General features: G+C 37.3%; 3 protein-coding genes and 1 long non-coding RNA gene across 6 annotated transcripts; 2 read left to right on the top strand and 2 right to left on the bottom strand.

Annotated features, from left to right (window-relative positions):
• Positions 1 to 215: 215 nt before the first annotated feature.
• LOC108824010 (uncharacterized) lies at positions 216 to 1,841 on the bottom strand. Of its 2 annotated transcripts, XM_018597340.2 has the most exons (3): positions 1,648 to 1,841; positions 1,504 to 1,540; positions 216 to 1,302 (listed from the first exon to the last, which is right to left on the bottom strand). In XM_018597340.2, the coding sequence occupies exon 3, from the start codon at positions 1,264 to 1,266 to the stop codon at positions 346 to 348; it is 921 nt and encodes a 306-aa protein (XP_018452842.1). In that variant the 5' UTR covers positions 1,267 to 1,302; positions 1,504 to 1,540; positions 1,648 to 1,841; the 3' UTR covers positions 216 to 345. The 2 variants fall into 2 exon arrangements, with proteins under 2 accessions (XP_018452842.1, XP_018452841.1); XM_018597339.2 differs by lacking the exon at positions 1,504 to 1,540 and having other exon boundaries at positions 1,648 to 1,840.
• A 2,728-nt stretch (positions 1,842 to 4,569) lies between these two features.
• LOC108827370 (hsp70-Hsp90 organizing protein 2) lies at positions 4,570 to 7,600 on the top strand. The gene is made up of 7 exons (XM_018600750.2): positions 4,570 to 5,534; positions 6,197 to 6,485; positions 6,558 to 6,643; positions 6,735 to 6,958; positions 7,029 to 7,095; positions 7,198 to 7,257; positions 7,350 to 7,600. Exons 1-7 carry the CDS (start codon positions 4,656 to 4,658, stop codon positions 7,461 to 7,463), a joined length of 1,719 nt encoding a protein of 572 aa, XP_018456252.1. The 5' UTR covers positions 4,570 to 4,655; the 3' UTR covers positions 7,464 to 7,600.
• Positions 7,601 to 7,617: 17 nt separating this feature from the next.
• On the bottom strand, positions 7,618 to 10,577 carry LOC108827369 (elongation factor G, chloroplastic). The gene is made up of 3 exons (XM_018600749.2): positions 10,193 to 10,577; positions 8,071 to 9,998; positions 7,618 to 7,983 (listed from the first exon to the last, which is right to left on the bottom strand). Exons 1-3 carry the CDS (start codon positions 10,416 to 10,418, stop codon positions 7,816 to 7,818), a joined length of 2,322 nt encoding a protein of 773 aa, XP_018456251.1. The 5' UTR covers positions 10,419 to 10,577; the 3' UTR covers positions 7,618 to 7,815.
• A 3,437-nt stretch (positions 10,578 to 14,014) lies between these two features.
• LOC108826551 (uncharacterized) lies at positions 14,015 to 16,196 on the top strand. Of its 2 annotated transcripts, none has more exons than XR_008938348.1 (4): positions 14,015 to 14,663; positions 14,927 to 15,001; positions 15,309 to 15,393; positions 15,979 to 16,196. It is a non-coding gene; the product is annotated as an uncharacterized LOC108826551 (long non-coding RNA). The 2 variants fall into 2 exon arrangements; XR_001945476.2 differs by having other exon boundaries at positions 15,306 to 15,393.
• The last annotated feature ends 709 nt before the right edge of the window (positions 16,197 to 16,905 follow it).

Here is a 16,905-nt window from a genome sequence, read left to right as displayed (position 1 = left end):
TTAAACAGTAGACATGCTTTGTATGCATAGTCGCTTAGATGAGGTCCGACAAAAGCTTGAGTTGATGGTAATAAACGGAATGCTCTCTTGATATTTTGCAAGTCTAAGAGAGTAGATGATGTGATGAAACTCTTGAGTGAGATGTCTCGAAGAGAATTAATAGAGTCTCTTACGACAGTTATTCAATGTTGTTTTAAGTAGGCAAATTAGACGTATGCTCAAGAAATTTTCAGATAAATTCTTTTATTTTGTATCCAATCCATCACTGTTTGTATTATTACTGGAACAGTTTTGTAATAATGTCTTAGAAAACCAGAAAAGAAAAAAAAAAGACTTCGAAGTTATTCAGAACATAGATCTCCATGAATACCACTTGAGTCTAACCTGAAACCAAAGAGGAGGAACACCAAGAACTCCTCTCTGCATCCTCGGATCAAACACATCGAAATGTGCTTTACTCAACGAATCCAGAAGAACCTGTACCGGCACAGAATGAAGCAGAACCGGTTTAGCTTCCGCAGGAACTTTTCCCACCAGCTCGCGGGCTTTCAAGAGATGTACATTGGCAACAGACGCAATCTCAAACACCACATTGCACAGCCCTTCTCTCGAATCATTATCCAAAAGAATCTCAGACCTTCCACCTTGTTTCACAAGCAGCCCGTGCTTCTCAGCGAGTTCCACAGGGATGTAATTGTGGTGACGGTTTCTAGTACAGTGGTAAGGTAACGACTTCAGCAGCAAGACAAGACCACTGGCTTTACCAATGTGCGAAGCCGCGTGGTCCGCTGCTGTCGAGCTGATCCCACCTGCTTGGAGAGTGTTGTACAGAAGAGTAGAAACCGTGTCTTCCGCGTATCTCTCAAGCTCCTCGACGCTCTCCGGTATATCGTCAGCCTCTCTCTGAGCATCTCGGATTCTAGCTTCCACCGAGCGTTTAAGCCACGGTTTGCTGATGCTATGCTCTGATATGGCCCAAGAGAGAGCTTGTGCAGCTGGGTGGTTAACTGTTTTCTTCGTGTAGAGCTTGTCGATGGCTTCTTGCCACCAGAGCAAACGCATCAAGCCGATTTTGGGATCTGATGCAACGTCCATGGCTCTTGCGGTTTCCACGTTGAAAGCGCGGAGTGCGAAGGCGGGTTTACGCATCTCGGGTGGGAGTTCAAGGAGACAGAGGTAGTGATGGTAGTCGTAGTTACGGACTTGTTGTACACAGTAAGAGAATGCTGAACGCAAACTACTCGATCCTCCTCGTGGTCCGTTCATCAGATTAAGCTTTAAAGGGTACTCTTTTCTCTTCTTCTGCAAATCATTCAGACCACAAACAAGATCAGTTGATACAAATCCGACAATGCAACAGTAAACCCAGAGTCCATCTAAGAACACTAGAGCTGATTCTCAAACGATCACTAACAAAAAATGAAAAGAAGTCTCGTTCAGGAATTAACACAAACACCTGGTGGGCAACGCACTAGACTAGGCATTTAACAGAAAAGTACGAACCTTTCAACACAAAATGAGCAATAGACTAACGGGTAACCTAGGAACAAAACATGAAGCTACGAGTGAGATTCTACAAGCAGCCGATTTGAAATCGCTAGAAACCATAAATGTTGTTCTGTGATAACGAAATGAGGAAGAAACTACCTGAACTTAAGGAACACTGAGATCCGGCTGTCGGAATCGGAAGATCTGTCGGAACGGAATCTTAGTATCCAAATCGGAAATTGTCGATCTTTGTACCTGAAAATGGACATGGAACTCGGGAACAATCGTGTGCCGGAGAGGTGTCGATTGGGCAATGTAGACAAACGTCGTCGTTTGTGTAAAGAACTATAGTTAATTCATTATGATAAATTTGAGGGACCCTAAATTTGAAGTATCTTATTTATCATTTAAATTTGAAAATATAATGTCAAATATTTTTAGATAAATACCTTGACACTAGCACTAATTTATAATAAAAGTTTAGCACAGGAAATATTTTTTTTGGACAAATCTCTAAAATATCACTTTTTAAGTTTTTATCACAAAAATAACACTCAAAAAATAAAATGACCAAAAAATCACATTTTTGTTTTGAAAATTTTCATTTTTTTTATTTTTAAAAATTTGAATACATTCCTAAAACTCCACCTTTAAACCCTAAGTCTTAGATTAATTAACCCAATGGTTATAAATGCATATTTATTCTTCAATAAAACCTTTTTTGGTCATTTTCTTCTTTATGATGTTATTTTTCTGACAAAAACTTGGTTTGATGCTATTTTGTCTTTTTCTCAATTTTTTACTATAATAGCATTAAAATATATTTTTACTTCTCTCTAGAAATTTTGGCAAAAGATTTTAAAGCATAAATTTAACAACCAAATTAATATTGAATAACAAACTTGATTTAATAATCAAATTCATTGTAAGCTTTTTCAATTCTAATTTATTTCTAATGTAAATTAAATTTTTGACATGTTTTATTCCTAATCTACTTATTAATCACGTACTCAAACTCCACTTTCAACATTTAGATTTGTATTTAATAATTAAAATTTAGAGTTTATTATTAAAAGTTAAGATTAAAATTTAAGGATTAAAGTAAATTTGTATTTGTCTTGTCATAGTCTTGTTATTTTGGAAAATTTTATCATTGAGTTTACTATTGAGTACTACTTTGTGAATAAACTTTAGAAAGTGCTACTTTAGATAAGCTTTAAAATGATATTTTAGCTATTTGACCTTTTTTTTAAATGTCTGTTTTATATGTGATCAAATATTTTTGTGGGGAAATTGGGCAAAATAGGCTATGTTGAAAATAGATTTTCCATATATACTTTTGGTCGATTTTTATGTGCTGAATAATTATGCGCATAATATAATTAATCAGTCGATTAAGTATGTACTGAATAATAATGTCGAATCAATCATAATCGGGCGATTGGCTTGCATAGAACATTGTAGTGGCCGCGAACACGGTCGTGTAGCTGCGAACACGGCCGTGTAGCCGCGTTTTTGAACAAGAGATAGTACCAAAGTCACACTGCAATATTTTACTTTCTTACTATTATCTTCTATTATATTTATGCATGCTTTAAAATCACTAGCTATCATATGGTTTTTGGGTGTAATTTGTGACTGAACATTACCATGTTGTCAGATGTAGCTGCATCGCCTCATCGGCGTTTTAAATACATATATATTTTTTACTAAAGTAGCATTAAAGTATATTTTTATTTCTCTCTAAAATTTTGGCAAAATACTTTTAAAAAATAAATTCAGAGACCAAACTTTTTATTGAATATTCAACTTGATTCGATAATAAAATTCGTTGTAAGGTTTTTTCTATTTTGATTTATTTTTAGTGTAAATGAAAATTTTGACCTGTTTTATTCCTATTCTACTTATTAATCACGTACTCAAACTCCACTTGTCAAAACTCTAACTCCACTTTCAATATTTAGGTTTAGATTTATTGATTAGAATTAAAAGTTTAATATTAAAATTGAGATTAAAGTTTAAAAATTAAAGTAATTTTGTATTTGTCTTGTCAAATTCTTGTTATTTTGGAAACTTTTATTATTTATGTTATTATTGAGTACTACTTTTTGAATAATTTTTAAAAATGCTATTTTTAGATAAGCTTTAAAAATGTATCAAACCATTGAGATTGTTCTTAGAACATGTCCATTGGATGTTTTCTATTGGGGTTCTTAAGATAAAAATATACTCCCTCCGTTTCTTAATATAAGTCATTTTAGAAAAATTCGTTTGTTCCGAATTATAAGTCGTTTTCGGTTTTGTATGTAAAATTTATTTATACTTAATGCAGTATAACCAATGATAAAATATCTTTTATTTTTGTATTGGTTGAATTGTGATTAGATAAACAATTAATGATGTTTTTGTCTAGAAAATCTAAAAAATTAATGATTTTCTTAATACATGTGCATAGTTTTAAAACGATTTATAATAAAAAACGGAGGGAGTATTGAAATAACGAAAACCGAGTAATAAAGTAGAGATACAATGCTTAAATAAGGACTTCCAAAAACAACTTCTAATACCGAGCTATCATACGTCAAATAATTTTTAATTACAATATTATACATGTAAAAAGATGAAAACTATCGAGCAATTCTTTTTATGTAAGATTAAAAATAAAAACTTATACAGCTAAACTTCATGGTGACATCACAAATTCTTATTTAAGAAATTTAAATAGTAAATTAAATGATTATAACAATAGTAATATTATTATTAACATTTTCGAATTTTTATTTATTTAAATATCTAATATGAATAAAAATATTTTTTCACATTCAATTAAGTCCAGTTTCAAAAAATCAAAAATAAAGTGTAAAATTAGAAATTAAAAATATTAGTAGAGTCCTATTTTTTAGCAAAACAAAATATATCCACAAAGAAAAATAAAATCCTTCCTCCCTCATATTTAGCAAAACTTGATTTTTCCTTTTTAAATAATTCCAGAATCTTCTTTTCTAAACACTATCCCGGATACCGTTTTACTCGTATCCAAACAACTCCCAAAACCAAAACCCCCATATAGTCTCCTCTCCTTCAAAGCAATCTCTCCACAAGAAGACGAAAACAAACCCTAAAAACTCACACACACACACACACACAACTCTCAGATTCAATCAACCATGGCCGACGAAGCCAAAGCCAAAGGAAACGCCGCTTTCTCCTCCGGCGACTTCACCTCCGCCGTCAACCACTTCACCGAAGCGATCAACCTCGCCCCGACCAACCACGTCCTCTACTCCAACCGCTCCGCCGCCCACGCCTCCCTCCTCCGCTACGAGGAAGCTCTCTCCGACGCCAAGAAGACCGTCGAGCTCAAACCCGACTGGGCCAAGGGCTACAGCCGCCTCGGCGCCGCTCACCTCGGCCTCAACCAATCCGACGAAGCCGTCGAGGCCTACTCCAAGGGTCTCGAGATCGATCCGAGCAACGACGCGCTTAAATCAGGTCTAGCAGACGCGTCGAGGTCACGCGCCGCTCCTCCTCCTCCGAATCCGTTTGGGGACGCGTTCAAGGGGCCAGAGATGTGGGCCAAGCTGACGGCGGATCCGTCGACGAGGGGGTTCTTGAAGCAGCCTGACTTCGTCAACATGATGCAGGAGATCCAGAGGAACCCTAGCAGTCTCAATCTCTACTTGAAGGACCAGAGGGTGATGCAGTCTCTTGGGGTTTTGCTGAATGTTCAGTTCAGGACCCAGGCTGGGGACGAGGCCGAGGCGGAGGCGGCGAGGGAGGAGGATGAGATGGTTGTGAATGAGCCTGTTGCGGTGGAGAGGAAGCGTGAGGCGGAGCCTGAGCGTGAGCCGGAGGTTGGGGGTGAGGAGAAGGAGAGGAAGGAGAGGAAGGGGAAGGCTTTGAAGGAGAAGGAGATGGGGAATGCTGCGTATAAGAAGAAGGACTTTGATACTGCTATCAAGCATTACTCTGCAGCTATTGAGATTGATGATGAAGATATCTCTTTTATCACTAACCGTGCTGCTGTTCATCTCGAGATGGGAAAGGTATTGTCTTTTTGTACATTAGATCCTCTTTTCTTTACATTCCTGATTTTAGTGTATAGTCTATATGTGAATGTGTGTTTGATTAATGCATAAAGGTATTGCATTTATGTACATTAGTCTGTGTTTGGTTCAGTATGATGGGGTCATTAAAGTATTGTTTTTATGTATACTGTAATGTTTTGATTGTTACGTGGTTGAGTATAAATGTGATCATGGTTGATTCAGTACCTTGAGTGCATCAAGGCATAGCTTTAATGTACGTAGATCCTCTCTGATAGCAGTCTATACTCTATAGGGATTTGCTTGGCATTGTAGCTGAGTCTAAATCTTAATGAGTGTAACAAGATATAGTTTTGATGTACATTGATATCTCTTATATTAACTAATGCTGCTGCTGTTCATCTTGAAATCGAAAAGATATAGTTTTTGTGTATATTAGTGTGTAGTGATTTACTTAGGAGGAGATTGAGTCTAAATATTATTGTGTTGATTCAGTATGGTGAGTGCGTAATATATATGTCTATAGTGATTTGCTTAGGACGAGGTTGAGTTTAATCATGTTTGATTCAGTATGATGTGTGCATCAAGGTATAGTTCCTATGTGCATATATGTGATTTACTTGGTACGTTGTTGAGTCTTCTGTGGAATGTGTTTGATACAGTATGATGAGTGCATCAAGGACTGTGATAAGGCTGTTGAAAGGGGTAGGGAGCTTAGGTCAGATTACAAGATGGTAGCTAAAGCTTTGACTAGGAAAGGAACAGCTCTGGGGAAGATGGCTAAAGTCTCGAAAGACTATGAACCTGTGATTGAGACTTACCAGAAAGCACTTACGGAGCACCGTAACCCAGACACGTTGAAGAGGCTGAATGAGGCAGAGAGAGCCAAGAAAGAGTTGGAGCAGCAAGAGTATTTTGATCCAGCTATTGGTGATGAGGAGCGTGAGAAAGGTAGTTTGCTTTTTCAATTATATCATTGTTTATGTGACCAAAGTTGAACTAACATTTGTTTGTGTGATACAGGTAATCAGTTTTTCAAGGAGCAGAAGTATCCTGATGCTGTGAGACACTACACTGAAGCGATCAAAAGGAATCCAAAAGACCCGAGAGTAAGCCTGATTCATCATCATCATCACGTGCTCAATGTTGCGTATATTGGATGTTTGAATTAACTTGTTTACTTTATTGAACTTCACATAGGCATACAGCAACCGAGCCGCATGTTACACAAAACTTGGGGCAATGCCCGAAGGATTGAAGGATGCAGAGAAATGCATTGAGCTCGACCCAACATTCTCAAAGGGGTACAGCAGAAAAGGTGCTGTCCAATTCTTCATGAAGGAGTATGACAATGCAATGGAAACATACCAGGAAGGTCTCAAACATGATCCTAACAATCAGGAGCTCCTTGACGGTGTTAGAAGGTATAGTAAATGTGTAAAGTCATGGAGAACTTATTCACTCTGTTAACGTTTTGTAAACCCTTTTCTGCAGATGTGTGCAACAGATCAACAAGGCAAACCGTGGTGACCTTACTCCGGAGGAGTTGAAAGAAAGACAGGTTAGATTCTAACTTACTGTTATGAAACTTGTTCCTTTTTCGGTTTATTAGAGAGAACCGGTTAGTTTAGGATGATTCTGAGCTCATTCTTCTTACATACAGGCTAAGGGAATGCAAGACCCGGAGATCCAAAACATTCTCACAGATCCTGTAATGAGACAGGTAACTTAAAGCTTCTTCCCTAGATGTTTTCTCAAGATTTGGTGGAGCCATCCATGTCTAAAGTCTCACCACTTTTCTTTTTCTTTGAACAGGTTCTTTCTGATCTCCAGGAGAATCCAGCAGCAGCACAGAAACACATGCAGAACCCAATGATCATGAACAAAATTCAAAAGCTTATCAGCTCTGGAATCGTCCAGATGAAATAAACCTAAACGCAGTGTTTTTACTTTTGTAACTCAAATCCCAAATCGGTTTTCCCATTTTTCTGTTACAACTTTTCTCTTCTCATGTCGATTGTGTTTTCCAAGACGTGAACCAAGTTAATGATACCCTTTTTATTTTATTTTTATCTCAGATGAATTCACTAAACTCTTTTCCTTCAAAATATTATCTACCTTCCCACACTTGTTTTTTCATCCACATGAAAAGAAATTTAAATATGTTTGTTTTCTCTTGATCAAAACAAAACTATATAAAATGATTTGAACATTAATCATGATAACACATGTATATGTTTTCAATGTACTTTCTGACCATGAAAACATAGTTCTGTCTGCCTTAAGCAGCAACTTCTTGGTCCTTGGACGAAAGCTGGTTCTGAATATGCTGAGGAACAACATCGAACTTAGCCAACTGCATTGTGTAAGACGCACGACCTTTTGTCATCCCTCTCAATGTACTCACATACTGAAACATCTCTGCTAATGGAACCAGAGAATCCACCACCTGCAATTTACAAGTACCATAATCAGTTTCATCAAAAAATAAGTTTTGCTTTTTTCAATCATTCGGCTTTCACAATTTGTTTTGTACCTTGAGACCACCGGGTTTGTCTCCAAAGCTGTTGATCTGACCTCTTCTGGAGTTAAGATCACCAATGACATCACCAAGATGTTCTTCAGGTGTAACAACTTCGACTCTCATGATAGGTTCAAGCATTCTCGGACCAGCTTTCCTCATCCCTTCACGGAAAGCTCCTCTCGCAGCTAGCTGGAAAGCTAGCACGCTCGAGTCCACATCATGGTATGATCCATCAACTAGACAAGCACGGACATCGACAACAGGAAAACCCGCAAGCACACCTGAGCCCATACACTCCTCAAGTCCTTTCATCACACCGGGGATATACTCTCTCGGCACCGCTCCTCCTTTGATCTCACTCTTGAACTCGTATCCTGATCCTGCTTCCAACGGCTCAAACCTGACTGTAATATCAGCAAACTGTCCTTGTCCACCTGATTGCTTCTTGTGTGTGTATTTCACTTCAGCTACTTTTGAGATACTCTCACGGTAGTTCACTTGCGGTGCTCCAACGTTCGCCTCAACCTTGAACTCTCTTTTAAGCCTGTCGACGATGATCTCAAGATGAAGCTCTCCCATCCCTTCGATGACGGTTTGGTTCATCTCCTCATCGCGTGAAAAATGGAAAGACGGGTCTTCCTGAGCGAGCTTGATCAGTCCTGTAGCCATTTTATCAATGTCTGCTTTCGTTTTTGGCTCAATCGCCACCTTGATGACGGGGTCAGGGAAGTCCATACGTTCAAGTACAACAGGGCTTTCTGGATCACTCAAGGTTTCACCAGTGATTGTATCCTTGAGACCAGCAAGAGCCACAATGTCTCCCGTTAACGCCACTTTAACATCTTCTCTGCTGTTGGCGTGCATCTCCAAGAGTCTTCCGATTCTCTCCTTCTTCCCTTTGTTAGCATTCAGCACGTAAGAGCCAGCTGTGAGCTTCCCTGAGTAGACTCTCACAAACGTAAGAGAACCAACAAAAGGATCACTCATGATCTTGAACGCTAACCCAGCGAAAGGCTCCTCATCATCTGGCTTCCGCACAATAGTAACTTCCGGATTCTCAGGATCTGTTCCATTCATCGGTGGAACCTCAACTGGAGAAGGCAGATAATCAACCACAGCATCAAGCAACGGCTGCACACCTTTGTTCTTAAAGGCTGAGCCACACAGAATAGGCACAAACTTCCCAGTGATGGTTCCTTTCCTAACCAATCTCTTCACCGTGGCCTCGTCAGGCTCAACTCCTTCTAAATAATTCTCCATGACCTCATCATCCAAATCAACAATCAGCTCCATCATCGCCCCCCTATACTCCTGAGCCAACTCTTCAAGATCCGCTGGGATATCCTCGTAGCTGAACTTGGCACCAAGCTCCTCTCCAGACCAAACTATAGCTTTCATCCTCACAAGATCAACCACACCTTTAAACGAATCTTCAGCACCAATCGGTATCTGCAGCACCAACGGCTTGGCACCAAGATTCGTCACAATCATGTCCCTAGTCCTGAAGAAGTTAGCTCCAAGACGGTCCATCTTGTTCACAAAGCAAATCCGAGGCACTCCGTACTTATCAGCTTGTCTCCACACAGTCTCGGACTGAGGCTCAACGCCAGCAACACTGTCGAAAAGGCATATAGCTCCATCGAGAACCCTCAGAGCACGTTCGACTTCGAGAGTGAAATCCACGTGTCCAGGCGTATCGATGATGTTGATCCTATGCTTGTCCCAGAACGTGGTGGTTGCAGCTGAAGTGATGGTGATCCCTCTCTCTTGCTCTTGCTCCATCCAGTCCATCGTAGCTGTACCTTCGTGGACTTCACCGATCTTGTAGTTTCTTCCAGTGTAGTAGAGAATCCTCTCCGTTGTTGTGGTCTTTCCAGCGTCTATGTGAGCCATAATGCCAATGTTTCTGTAATCTCTGAGCGGCACAGCGCGCTTCCCCTCTGGTAAGCAACAATAGAAAACATAATAAAGCATCAAACTAAAGCAACGAAACACATAATAGTGGAAACCCTTCTCAGAGGCAATTCAACGAACACTTAGAAGGCATGAATACAATTTCTATCTCTTTACGAAGAAAATGGAAATGGGTAAGCGAAAGATTAAAGCTTTCTGAGAGGGAGGACAGAGAAGAGACCTTCGGCGACGGCGGCGAAGACAGAGAATTGTTTCCTTCGGTGAGATAGCTTTGAAGAGCCAAGCCCAATACGAGATTTACCGAGAAGATGAGGAAGAGAAGAAGCGCGAGGAGGAAGACCGAGAAAGGAAGGACGGTGAGAAGTGAGAGCAGGGCGTCTCTGTGACCCATTGAGATTACAAACTAATGAACTAGAACTAGAGATTCTCAGAGCATCCGCCGCCATTTTTTATCGCTTTTGGGGGGGAACTCGTGAAACTCGCTTCTTCTTCTTCTTCCTCTCTTTCTCTCAATGTGGTGGTCTCACACTCACTCTTTGGGATAACGTAGAGTTCGTGTGGCTTGGGTAGGGGATAACGAAGCCTTTTCGGCTATGCGTTTGCGTGGTTCGCTTCGGAACCGTTAAGATAAAATAATTATTATTTTATTTAAAGAAAAAAATTATATGGTTCTAAAAATTATGAAAGGTTTTATTGGTTGAAATGGATAAGGAGATAGTCGAAAAATGGCAATTTCCAAGAAAAACGGCCATTTCATTTACCCAATATATTACGATATATGGTTATGCTAAAACATATGTGAACTTATATAGATGTGTCAAAATATATCAGACTTATAATTTTTTTGGCAAAATCATACACCAATCGCCACATCAGCTGACATGTCATCTACTTTTGTTCGCGTAAATGCAACGTTAGTTAATTTTGCTGATGAAAAAGCCATATATATCATTTTTTTTGAAAAACTAAATAGTATTATTATAAAAATAAACTTTTAGAAAATGTAAAACTTTTTTTTATTTTTTATTATTTAGTAAAATTAACAAAAATTAGTTAAATAATTAAATTTTAATTTATATAAGAGATATATTCTTAAATGATTCGATCCTATCACAAACCGTCCTTATAAGAGATATATATGTTGTAATCTTATATAAGAGATATTCGTAAATGTTAAAAGATTTAAAATATGTATTAGTTCATAGTGTTTTTACCTTGATCCAAACATTTGTATACAAAAACCAACGAAAGAACAAGTTTCTAGGGGAAATTTGGGAAAACGGTCATTTCATACCTAACATATCGCGATATGTTCAATTCATATCAGACATGCGTGCCAAAACATACTTGATTTATAATTTTTTGGCGAAATCATACACCAGTCGCCACATCAGCTGTCATATCATCTATTATTGTTCGTGTAGATGCAACGTCAGCTAGTTTTGCTGACGAATATGCTATATGTACAGTTTTTTTTTTCTAAAAAATAAGTAGTCATTTGATAAAAATAAATATTTAGAAAATATAAATTTCATAAATTTTTATTATTTAGTAAGATTAACAATAATTAATTAATTAATTAAGTTTTAATCTTATATAAAAGATATATTTGTAAATATTTCGATCATATCACAAACCATTCTTATAAAAGATATATATGTTATAATGATTCAAATTCAGTGCTAATGTTGCAAACGTGTTACTCTTGATTAATCATGATTGTTTAATCTAAATTTCTTAAAGGTAAATAACATACTCATGGTTAATAAAGCATATAGCAAGACTACAATACTAGCATAATCATAATCATGATTGTTTAATCTAAATTTCTTAAAGATAAATAACATACTTATGGTTAATAAAGCATAACAAGACTACAATACTAGCATTGAATTTGAATCATTACAACACCTATAAAACTCTTATAAGAATGGTTTGTGATATGATTGAAATATTTACGAATATATCTCTTATATAAGATTAAAATCTAATTAATTAATTAATTTTTATTAATTTTATTGAAAAATAAAAATTTATATTTTCTAAAATTTTATTTTTACTAAATGACTATTTAATTTTTAGAAAAAAATTATACACATAGCATTGTCTTTATCAGCAAAATTAGCTGACGTAATATCTAAATAAATAAAAACAGATGATATAGCAGCTGATGTGGCGACAAATGTATGATTTCGCAAAAAAATATAAGTTATATATGTTTTAGCACATTCATATAAATCTGGTGTAAATTAAACATATCACAATATGTTAAGAGTATGAAATAGCCATTTCTCCAAATCTATTTATCTATATATAGGGATGTTATATAGGGTTGTGAGATTTAGGGCTGACCCAGCCCATTCAATAATTTAAGAACCCTAACCCAGATGTATTATTCATAAAATGTTTAGGGCCACTTTAGGGCTGGGCTAAAGAAATAAAGGGTTTTCACACGGTTAACCCTATTAGATATTTTTTGTTATAGAACAATGTTTTGGTGTAGGGTCAAACCCTCAATTTTTTTTTAGATTTTTCTTTAAAATCGTTAAAAAAGTTTCTATAAAATTTCAGAAATGATTTTTTTCCGTCAAAATCACAAAAAAAAATATTTTGCCAAACCGATTTTTTTCGCCAAAATCGGAAAAATCAAGTTTTTCCGAAAAAACCCACAAAATCGAGTTTTCCCACAAAAAACCACAAAATAGAGTTTTTCCGCATAAACCGTAAAACTGGTTTTTCCCGCCAAAATCGATAAATTAAGTTTTCCCACCAAAACCGAGAAACCCGAAAAATCGAATTTTCAAGCCAAAATTGGGAAATCGAATTTTCCCGTCAAAACCGAGAAATCGAGAAATTGAGTTTTCCCGCCAAAAACGAGAAACCAGGGTTTCCCGCCAAAACCGAGAAGTCGGGGTTTCCCGCCAAAACCAAGAAAACGAGTTATCCCGCCGAAACCGAGAAATCGAGTTTTCCCGAGAAATCAGGGTTTTTCAAGAAAACCGAGAAATCTTGTCTTTCGAGAAAACCGAAAAAATCGGTTTTCCCGAGAAAAATGAGAAATCAGGGTTTCCCGCCAAAACCGAGAAATCGGTTTTTTTCGAGAAAACCGAGAAATCGGGTTTTTCCAAGAAAACCGAGAAATCTAGTTTTCCCGAAAAAAACCGAGAAGTCGGGGTTTCCCGCTAAAACCGAGAAGTCGGGGTTTTCTGCCAAAACCGAGAAATCAAGTTTTCCCGAGAAAACCGAGAAATCGAGTATTCCCGAGAAAACCGAGAAATCGAGTTTCCCGAGAAAACCGAGAAATAGAGTTTTCCGAGAAAAACGAGAAATCGTTTTTTTCCTAGAAAACCGAGAAATCGAATTTTCCCGAGAAAACCGAGAAATCGAGGTTTCCCGCCAAAACCGGAAAATCGAGTTTTCCAACCAAAACCGGGAAATCGAGTTTTCCGCTAAAACTGGGGAATCGAATTTTTCCGTCAAAATTTAGAAATTTTTGTTTTCTGCCAAAACCGAGAAATTGAGTTTTCTCGCCAATACCACAAAAATGAGTTTTCCCGCCAAAACTAGAAAAATAAGTTTTTCCACCAAAACCTGGAAATTGAATTTTTCTGTCCAAATCAAAAAATTAAGGTTTTATGCCAAAAACACAAAATTTTGTTTTTTTTGTTGAATTTGCAAAATCTCATTTTCCGTCAAAATTCTCAAAATAGCTAAACAGTGTTAATCATGTTAATATTATTTGCTTTTGTTTTAAAAGATTTTATGAAATGGGTAACCCTAACCCACCCCTTCATGCATAGACTATTAGGGTTAATGTTGGGTTGGGTTAGAATAGGGTTGGGTTTATATTTTATAGGGTTGGGTTGGGCTGGGTAACCCAATACAACATCCCTATCTATATATATAAAACAGACTGGGATCTACCGCAGCCACGTCGTTTTTGAAAGGGTGGGCATTTCGCGACACGTGTCGAAATCACGTTGGTTGGTGTGTCTCACGGGTTTTGTTCACTCTTGGCGCCTAGGTCCGTTATGTGGAGTACACGCGATTTGAAACTAAAGAGCAATCGAATCTCGGAGATCGAAGAAGCTAGGTTGCTTATTGTTTCGAGATACGCGACCGGTTCAAGTGAATGCAACTGCGGTTCTTGTGAATCTCTCTTTGGTGAAATCCAACAAACGGTCAGGAAATTGTTCCACCGTTGATCGACGTTCTCAAATGCGAGAGTGATTTTCAGTTTGGCTCTCGAGGGCGAGAACAAGACGGCGATCGGTGTTCTTGGAGCGCTGGAGCCGTTGTTTCATCTGATCCGAGTCGGGACTGAGTTGACTCGGCATGACTCGATGCTTGCTCTGTATTATCTCTCTCGTGCAGAGCAACCGAGGGAAGCTCGTGAAGCTCGGAGCCGTTCAGGTTCTTCTGAACATGGCGAGGTTAGGACAGGCGATGAATAGGGTTCTGCTGATTGATTCTATGTAACATGGCTTCGTGTCCGGTGAATCGACCTGCTTTACTTGACTCGGGAGCTGTCGAGTGTATGGTTGGGATTTTGAGAGGGCTTAGAGAGGCTAGTGAGTCGACTCGGTGGCGACGGTGAGAAGTCACATGTTAACACTTGTAAAATCTCCACAATCCTAATCTATATGTTCACAACTTACATCTGTTCTCAACGATTCTTAGTTCCATAATCTGTAAGTTCTTTGTTAAGATGATCAACTCTTTTTACAGATTTTTGTGTGAAAACACCATTTTTACTACTCTGGATCATTTCTTACATCAAAAAGCTAAGCAATAGAAAATGAATAAAATATGACTGAGTTACATTGTTACGGTGCCACATCTATGATCTTCTTCCAATTTTTGGTCAAACTCTTCTAGAGCAGACATCTATATAATTGTGGCTTGATATTGAAATGAGACTCCTAATTTGTCTGCCTGGAATGAAAAATTACAGTTTTTGGTGCTCAACTCTGCTAATAATTCTCATGGGCAAAGCAGTTTCGTGGCAAGAGCTGGTACTGACAGAAAGGTACTCAACAATTTTTATTCTTATATTTTGACCATTTAACTCAACCAGACACCAATAGACTAACAAAGTTGTTTCTGTTGTTCCATAAACTTCTATGATAGATGATCGTTGGTTGTTGTTGTTTCTTTTATAAATGCAAATATTTTTCAGAATAAACAACCACATGTCAAGGTTTTATAAGTCCCGTAGTCATGTACCCTTCATTAGTACGATCAAACTTAGAAGCACTTGCAAGGCTTATAAAACAGATTTTAGTGCAGACAATAGACTATTTGTGTGATCTGATCGGTTTGTGGAATTGCAGCAGTCGTTTTGCCCATACTGTGTGAGAGTGAAAGACCTTTTGCAGCACTTGGATGCTAAGTTCCTTGGGATTGTACTCGACAAAGAGAGTAATATTCCCTAATCTTCATCACATATTCATCTAATTTGTGCCTTCTGTGACGTGACTGAGTCTTGTTTTTTTTTTATCTTTAGTGTATGTTTTGTTCTACTTGCTCTCTTGCTTGTGTATTTGAAATTTGAGGTTAGTTATTTTTTTGTACCAAGTGTAGTCCTGTTGTTGACCACACATACTTGAAAATTTCTCTGTTTTTGTTTGTTTATTTAAAGAGCAAGTTCTGATTTGTTCTCTGACTCTGCGGACAAAGAAAATTTCGGAATTTTCTATCGCCCCTACATGTATAGGTTTTGTTCATGAAACAACTCTAGAATGTTTCTTTGCTTTCTCTGGAGATTCGAGTTTAGGTTTTCTGTTTGATATTTTGTATAGGTTCTGCTCACATTCAAAATGTTCTATGTTTCTTTTAAAGATTTTTTTAATTCAAGTATATGTTTCTGGGACCATAACACTCGACGAGTATAACACACTGATTCAGACTCACCAGAGGGATCCAAACTCTGTTTCAAATTTTTAAAAGATTTTTCTTTTGCGTTTCCTCTAAACCAAAATCTTTGTGATTTTCATTGTTTTGTAGCGGTAACCAAACTGCACAAAGACAGTAAGTTGGTTTATGTTGACTGAAGCTGGAGCTTTCACTGCAAAAGCTTGAACAATTTCTGCTTTATAAGCACATCCATTTGTGATTTGCTTCTTCTATCAGGAATAAAAGAGAACAAGTTTGTGTAATAAATGTCAACTTTGTCTGAAACTAAGTTGTGGTTATATCGAAGTCGGTTGATACATTTATGTTTTTTTTTTAACGTTTGAATCGATTATTATCGATTAATTATGATATTACAACGATGAGAATATTATAAAGACGATTCTACAGCCGACAATTCTACCATCCTGTGAGAATACACGCCTGAATGCACCACTCTGAACCGTCCTATGAGATCCATGTTCGATGGTACACCATGCACCAAGCTGAAGACCTCGTGTAACTTGTTTCTCCTGTAACTTGTTTCTACATAATCTGCATAATTTGGTATTTTCTGGGGTTTGAACTCCAGACCTCTAGGTGTAGAAGCAATTGATCCCTTACTCAAACCACTGGACTAAGAGGCTTCCACAATCAATACATTTATGTTAATGTTCAACTATATTAACTTTCTCACGACTATCAACTATTTATTCTATTTTATTGAATTGTCAGTGAAAACAATTTATAATATTTCCTTTTTTTTATAAGCAACATCAAAACAAAACAAATTGATACACTTCGATTAGAACTACTATCAAATAGAATAGATAAATTATCATTCTCTTTCGGCATAATTGAATATTCATATATTTGGAAATATTTTATTTAATAAAACCATATAATTGATTTAAAATTTATTAAAAATAAAATATACACACCCGGCGCGTAGCGCCGGAATACCACTAGTTTCTTCATAAATTTGTTCCTTCTTTGGTTTTTGTATGCAAACGTTTGGATCAACGTAAAAACATGAACTAA

This window comes from Raphanus sativus, chromosome 9 (genome assembly GCF_000801105.2).
Source record: "Raphanus sativus cultivar WK10039 chromosome 9, ASM80110v3, whole genome shotgun sequence".
In the NCBI taxonomy this organism is placed as follows: domain Eukaryota; kingdom Viridiplantae; phylum Streptophyta; class Magnoliopsida; order Brassicales; family Brassicaceae; genus Raphanus; species Raphanus sativus.
This window is presented reverse-complemented; position numbering and strand designations above follow the sequence as displayed.

Coding starts and splice junctions, on each gene's coding strand:
- LOC108824010 (XM_018597340.2), bottom strand. CDS start 1,266: ATGAACGGACCACGAGGAGGATCGAGTAGTTTGCGTTCAGCATTCTCT.
- LOC108827370 (XM_018600750.2), top strand. CDS start 4,656: ATGGCCGACGAAGCCAAAGCCAAAGGAAACGCCGCTTTCTCCTCCGGC. Junction 5,535..6,196: donor TTCATCTCGAGATGGGAAAG/GTATTGTCTTTT, acceptor TGTTTGATACAG/TATGATGAGTGCATCAAGGA. Junction 6,486..6,557: donor TGATGAGGAGCGTGAGAAAG/GTAGTTTGCTTT, acceptor TGTGTGATACAG/GTAATCAGTTTTTCAAGGAG.
- LOC108827369 (XM_018600749.2), bottom strand. CDS start 10,418: ATGGCGGCGGATGCTCTGAGAATCTCTAGTTCTAGTTCATTAGTTTGT. Junction 9,999..10,192: donor CTTCGCCGCCGTCGCCGAAG/GTCTCTTCTCTG, acceptor GTTGCTTACCAG/AGGGGAAGCGCGCTGTGCCG. Junction 7,984..8,070: donor ACAAACCCGGTGGTCTCAAG/GTACAAAACAAA, acceptor TGTAAATTGCAG/GTGGTGGATTCTCTGGTTCC.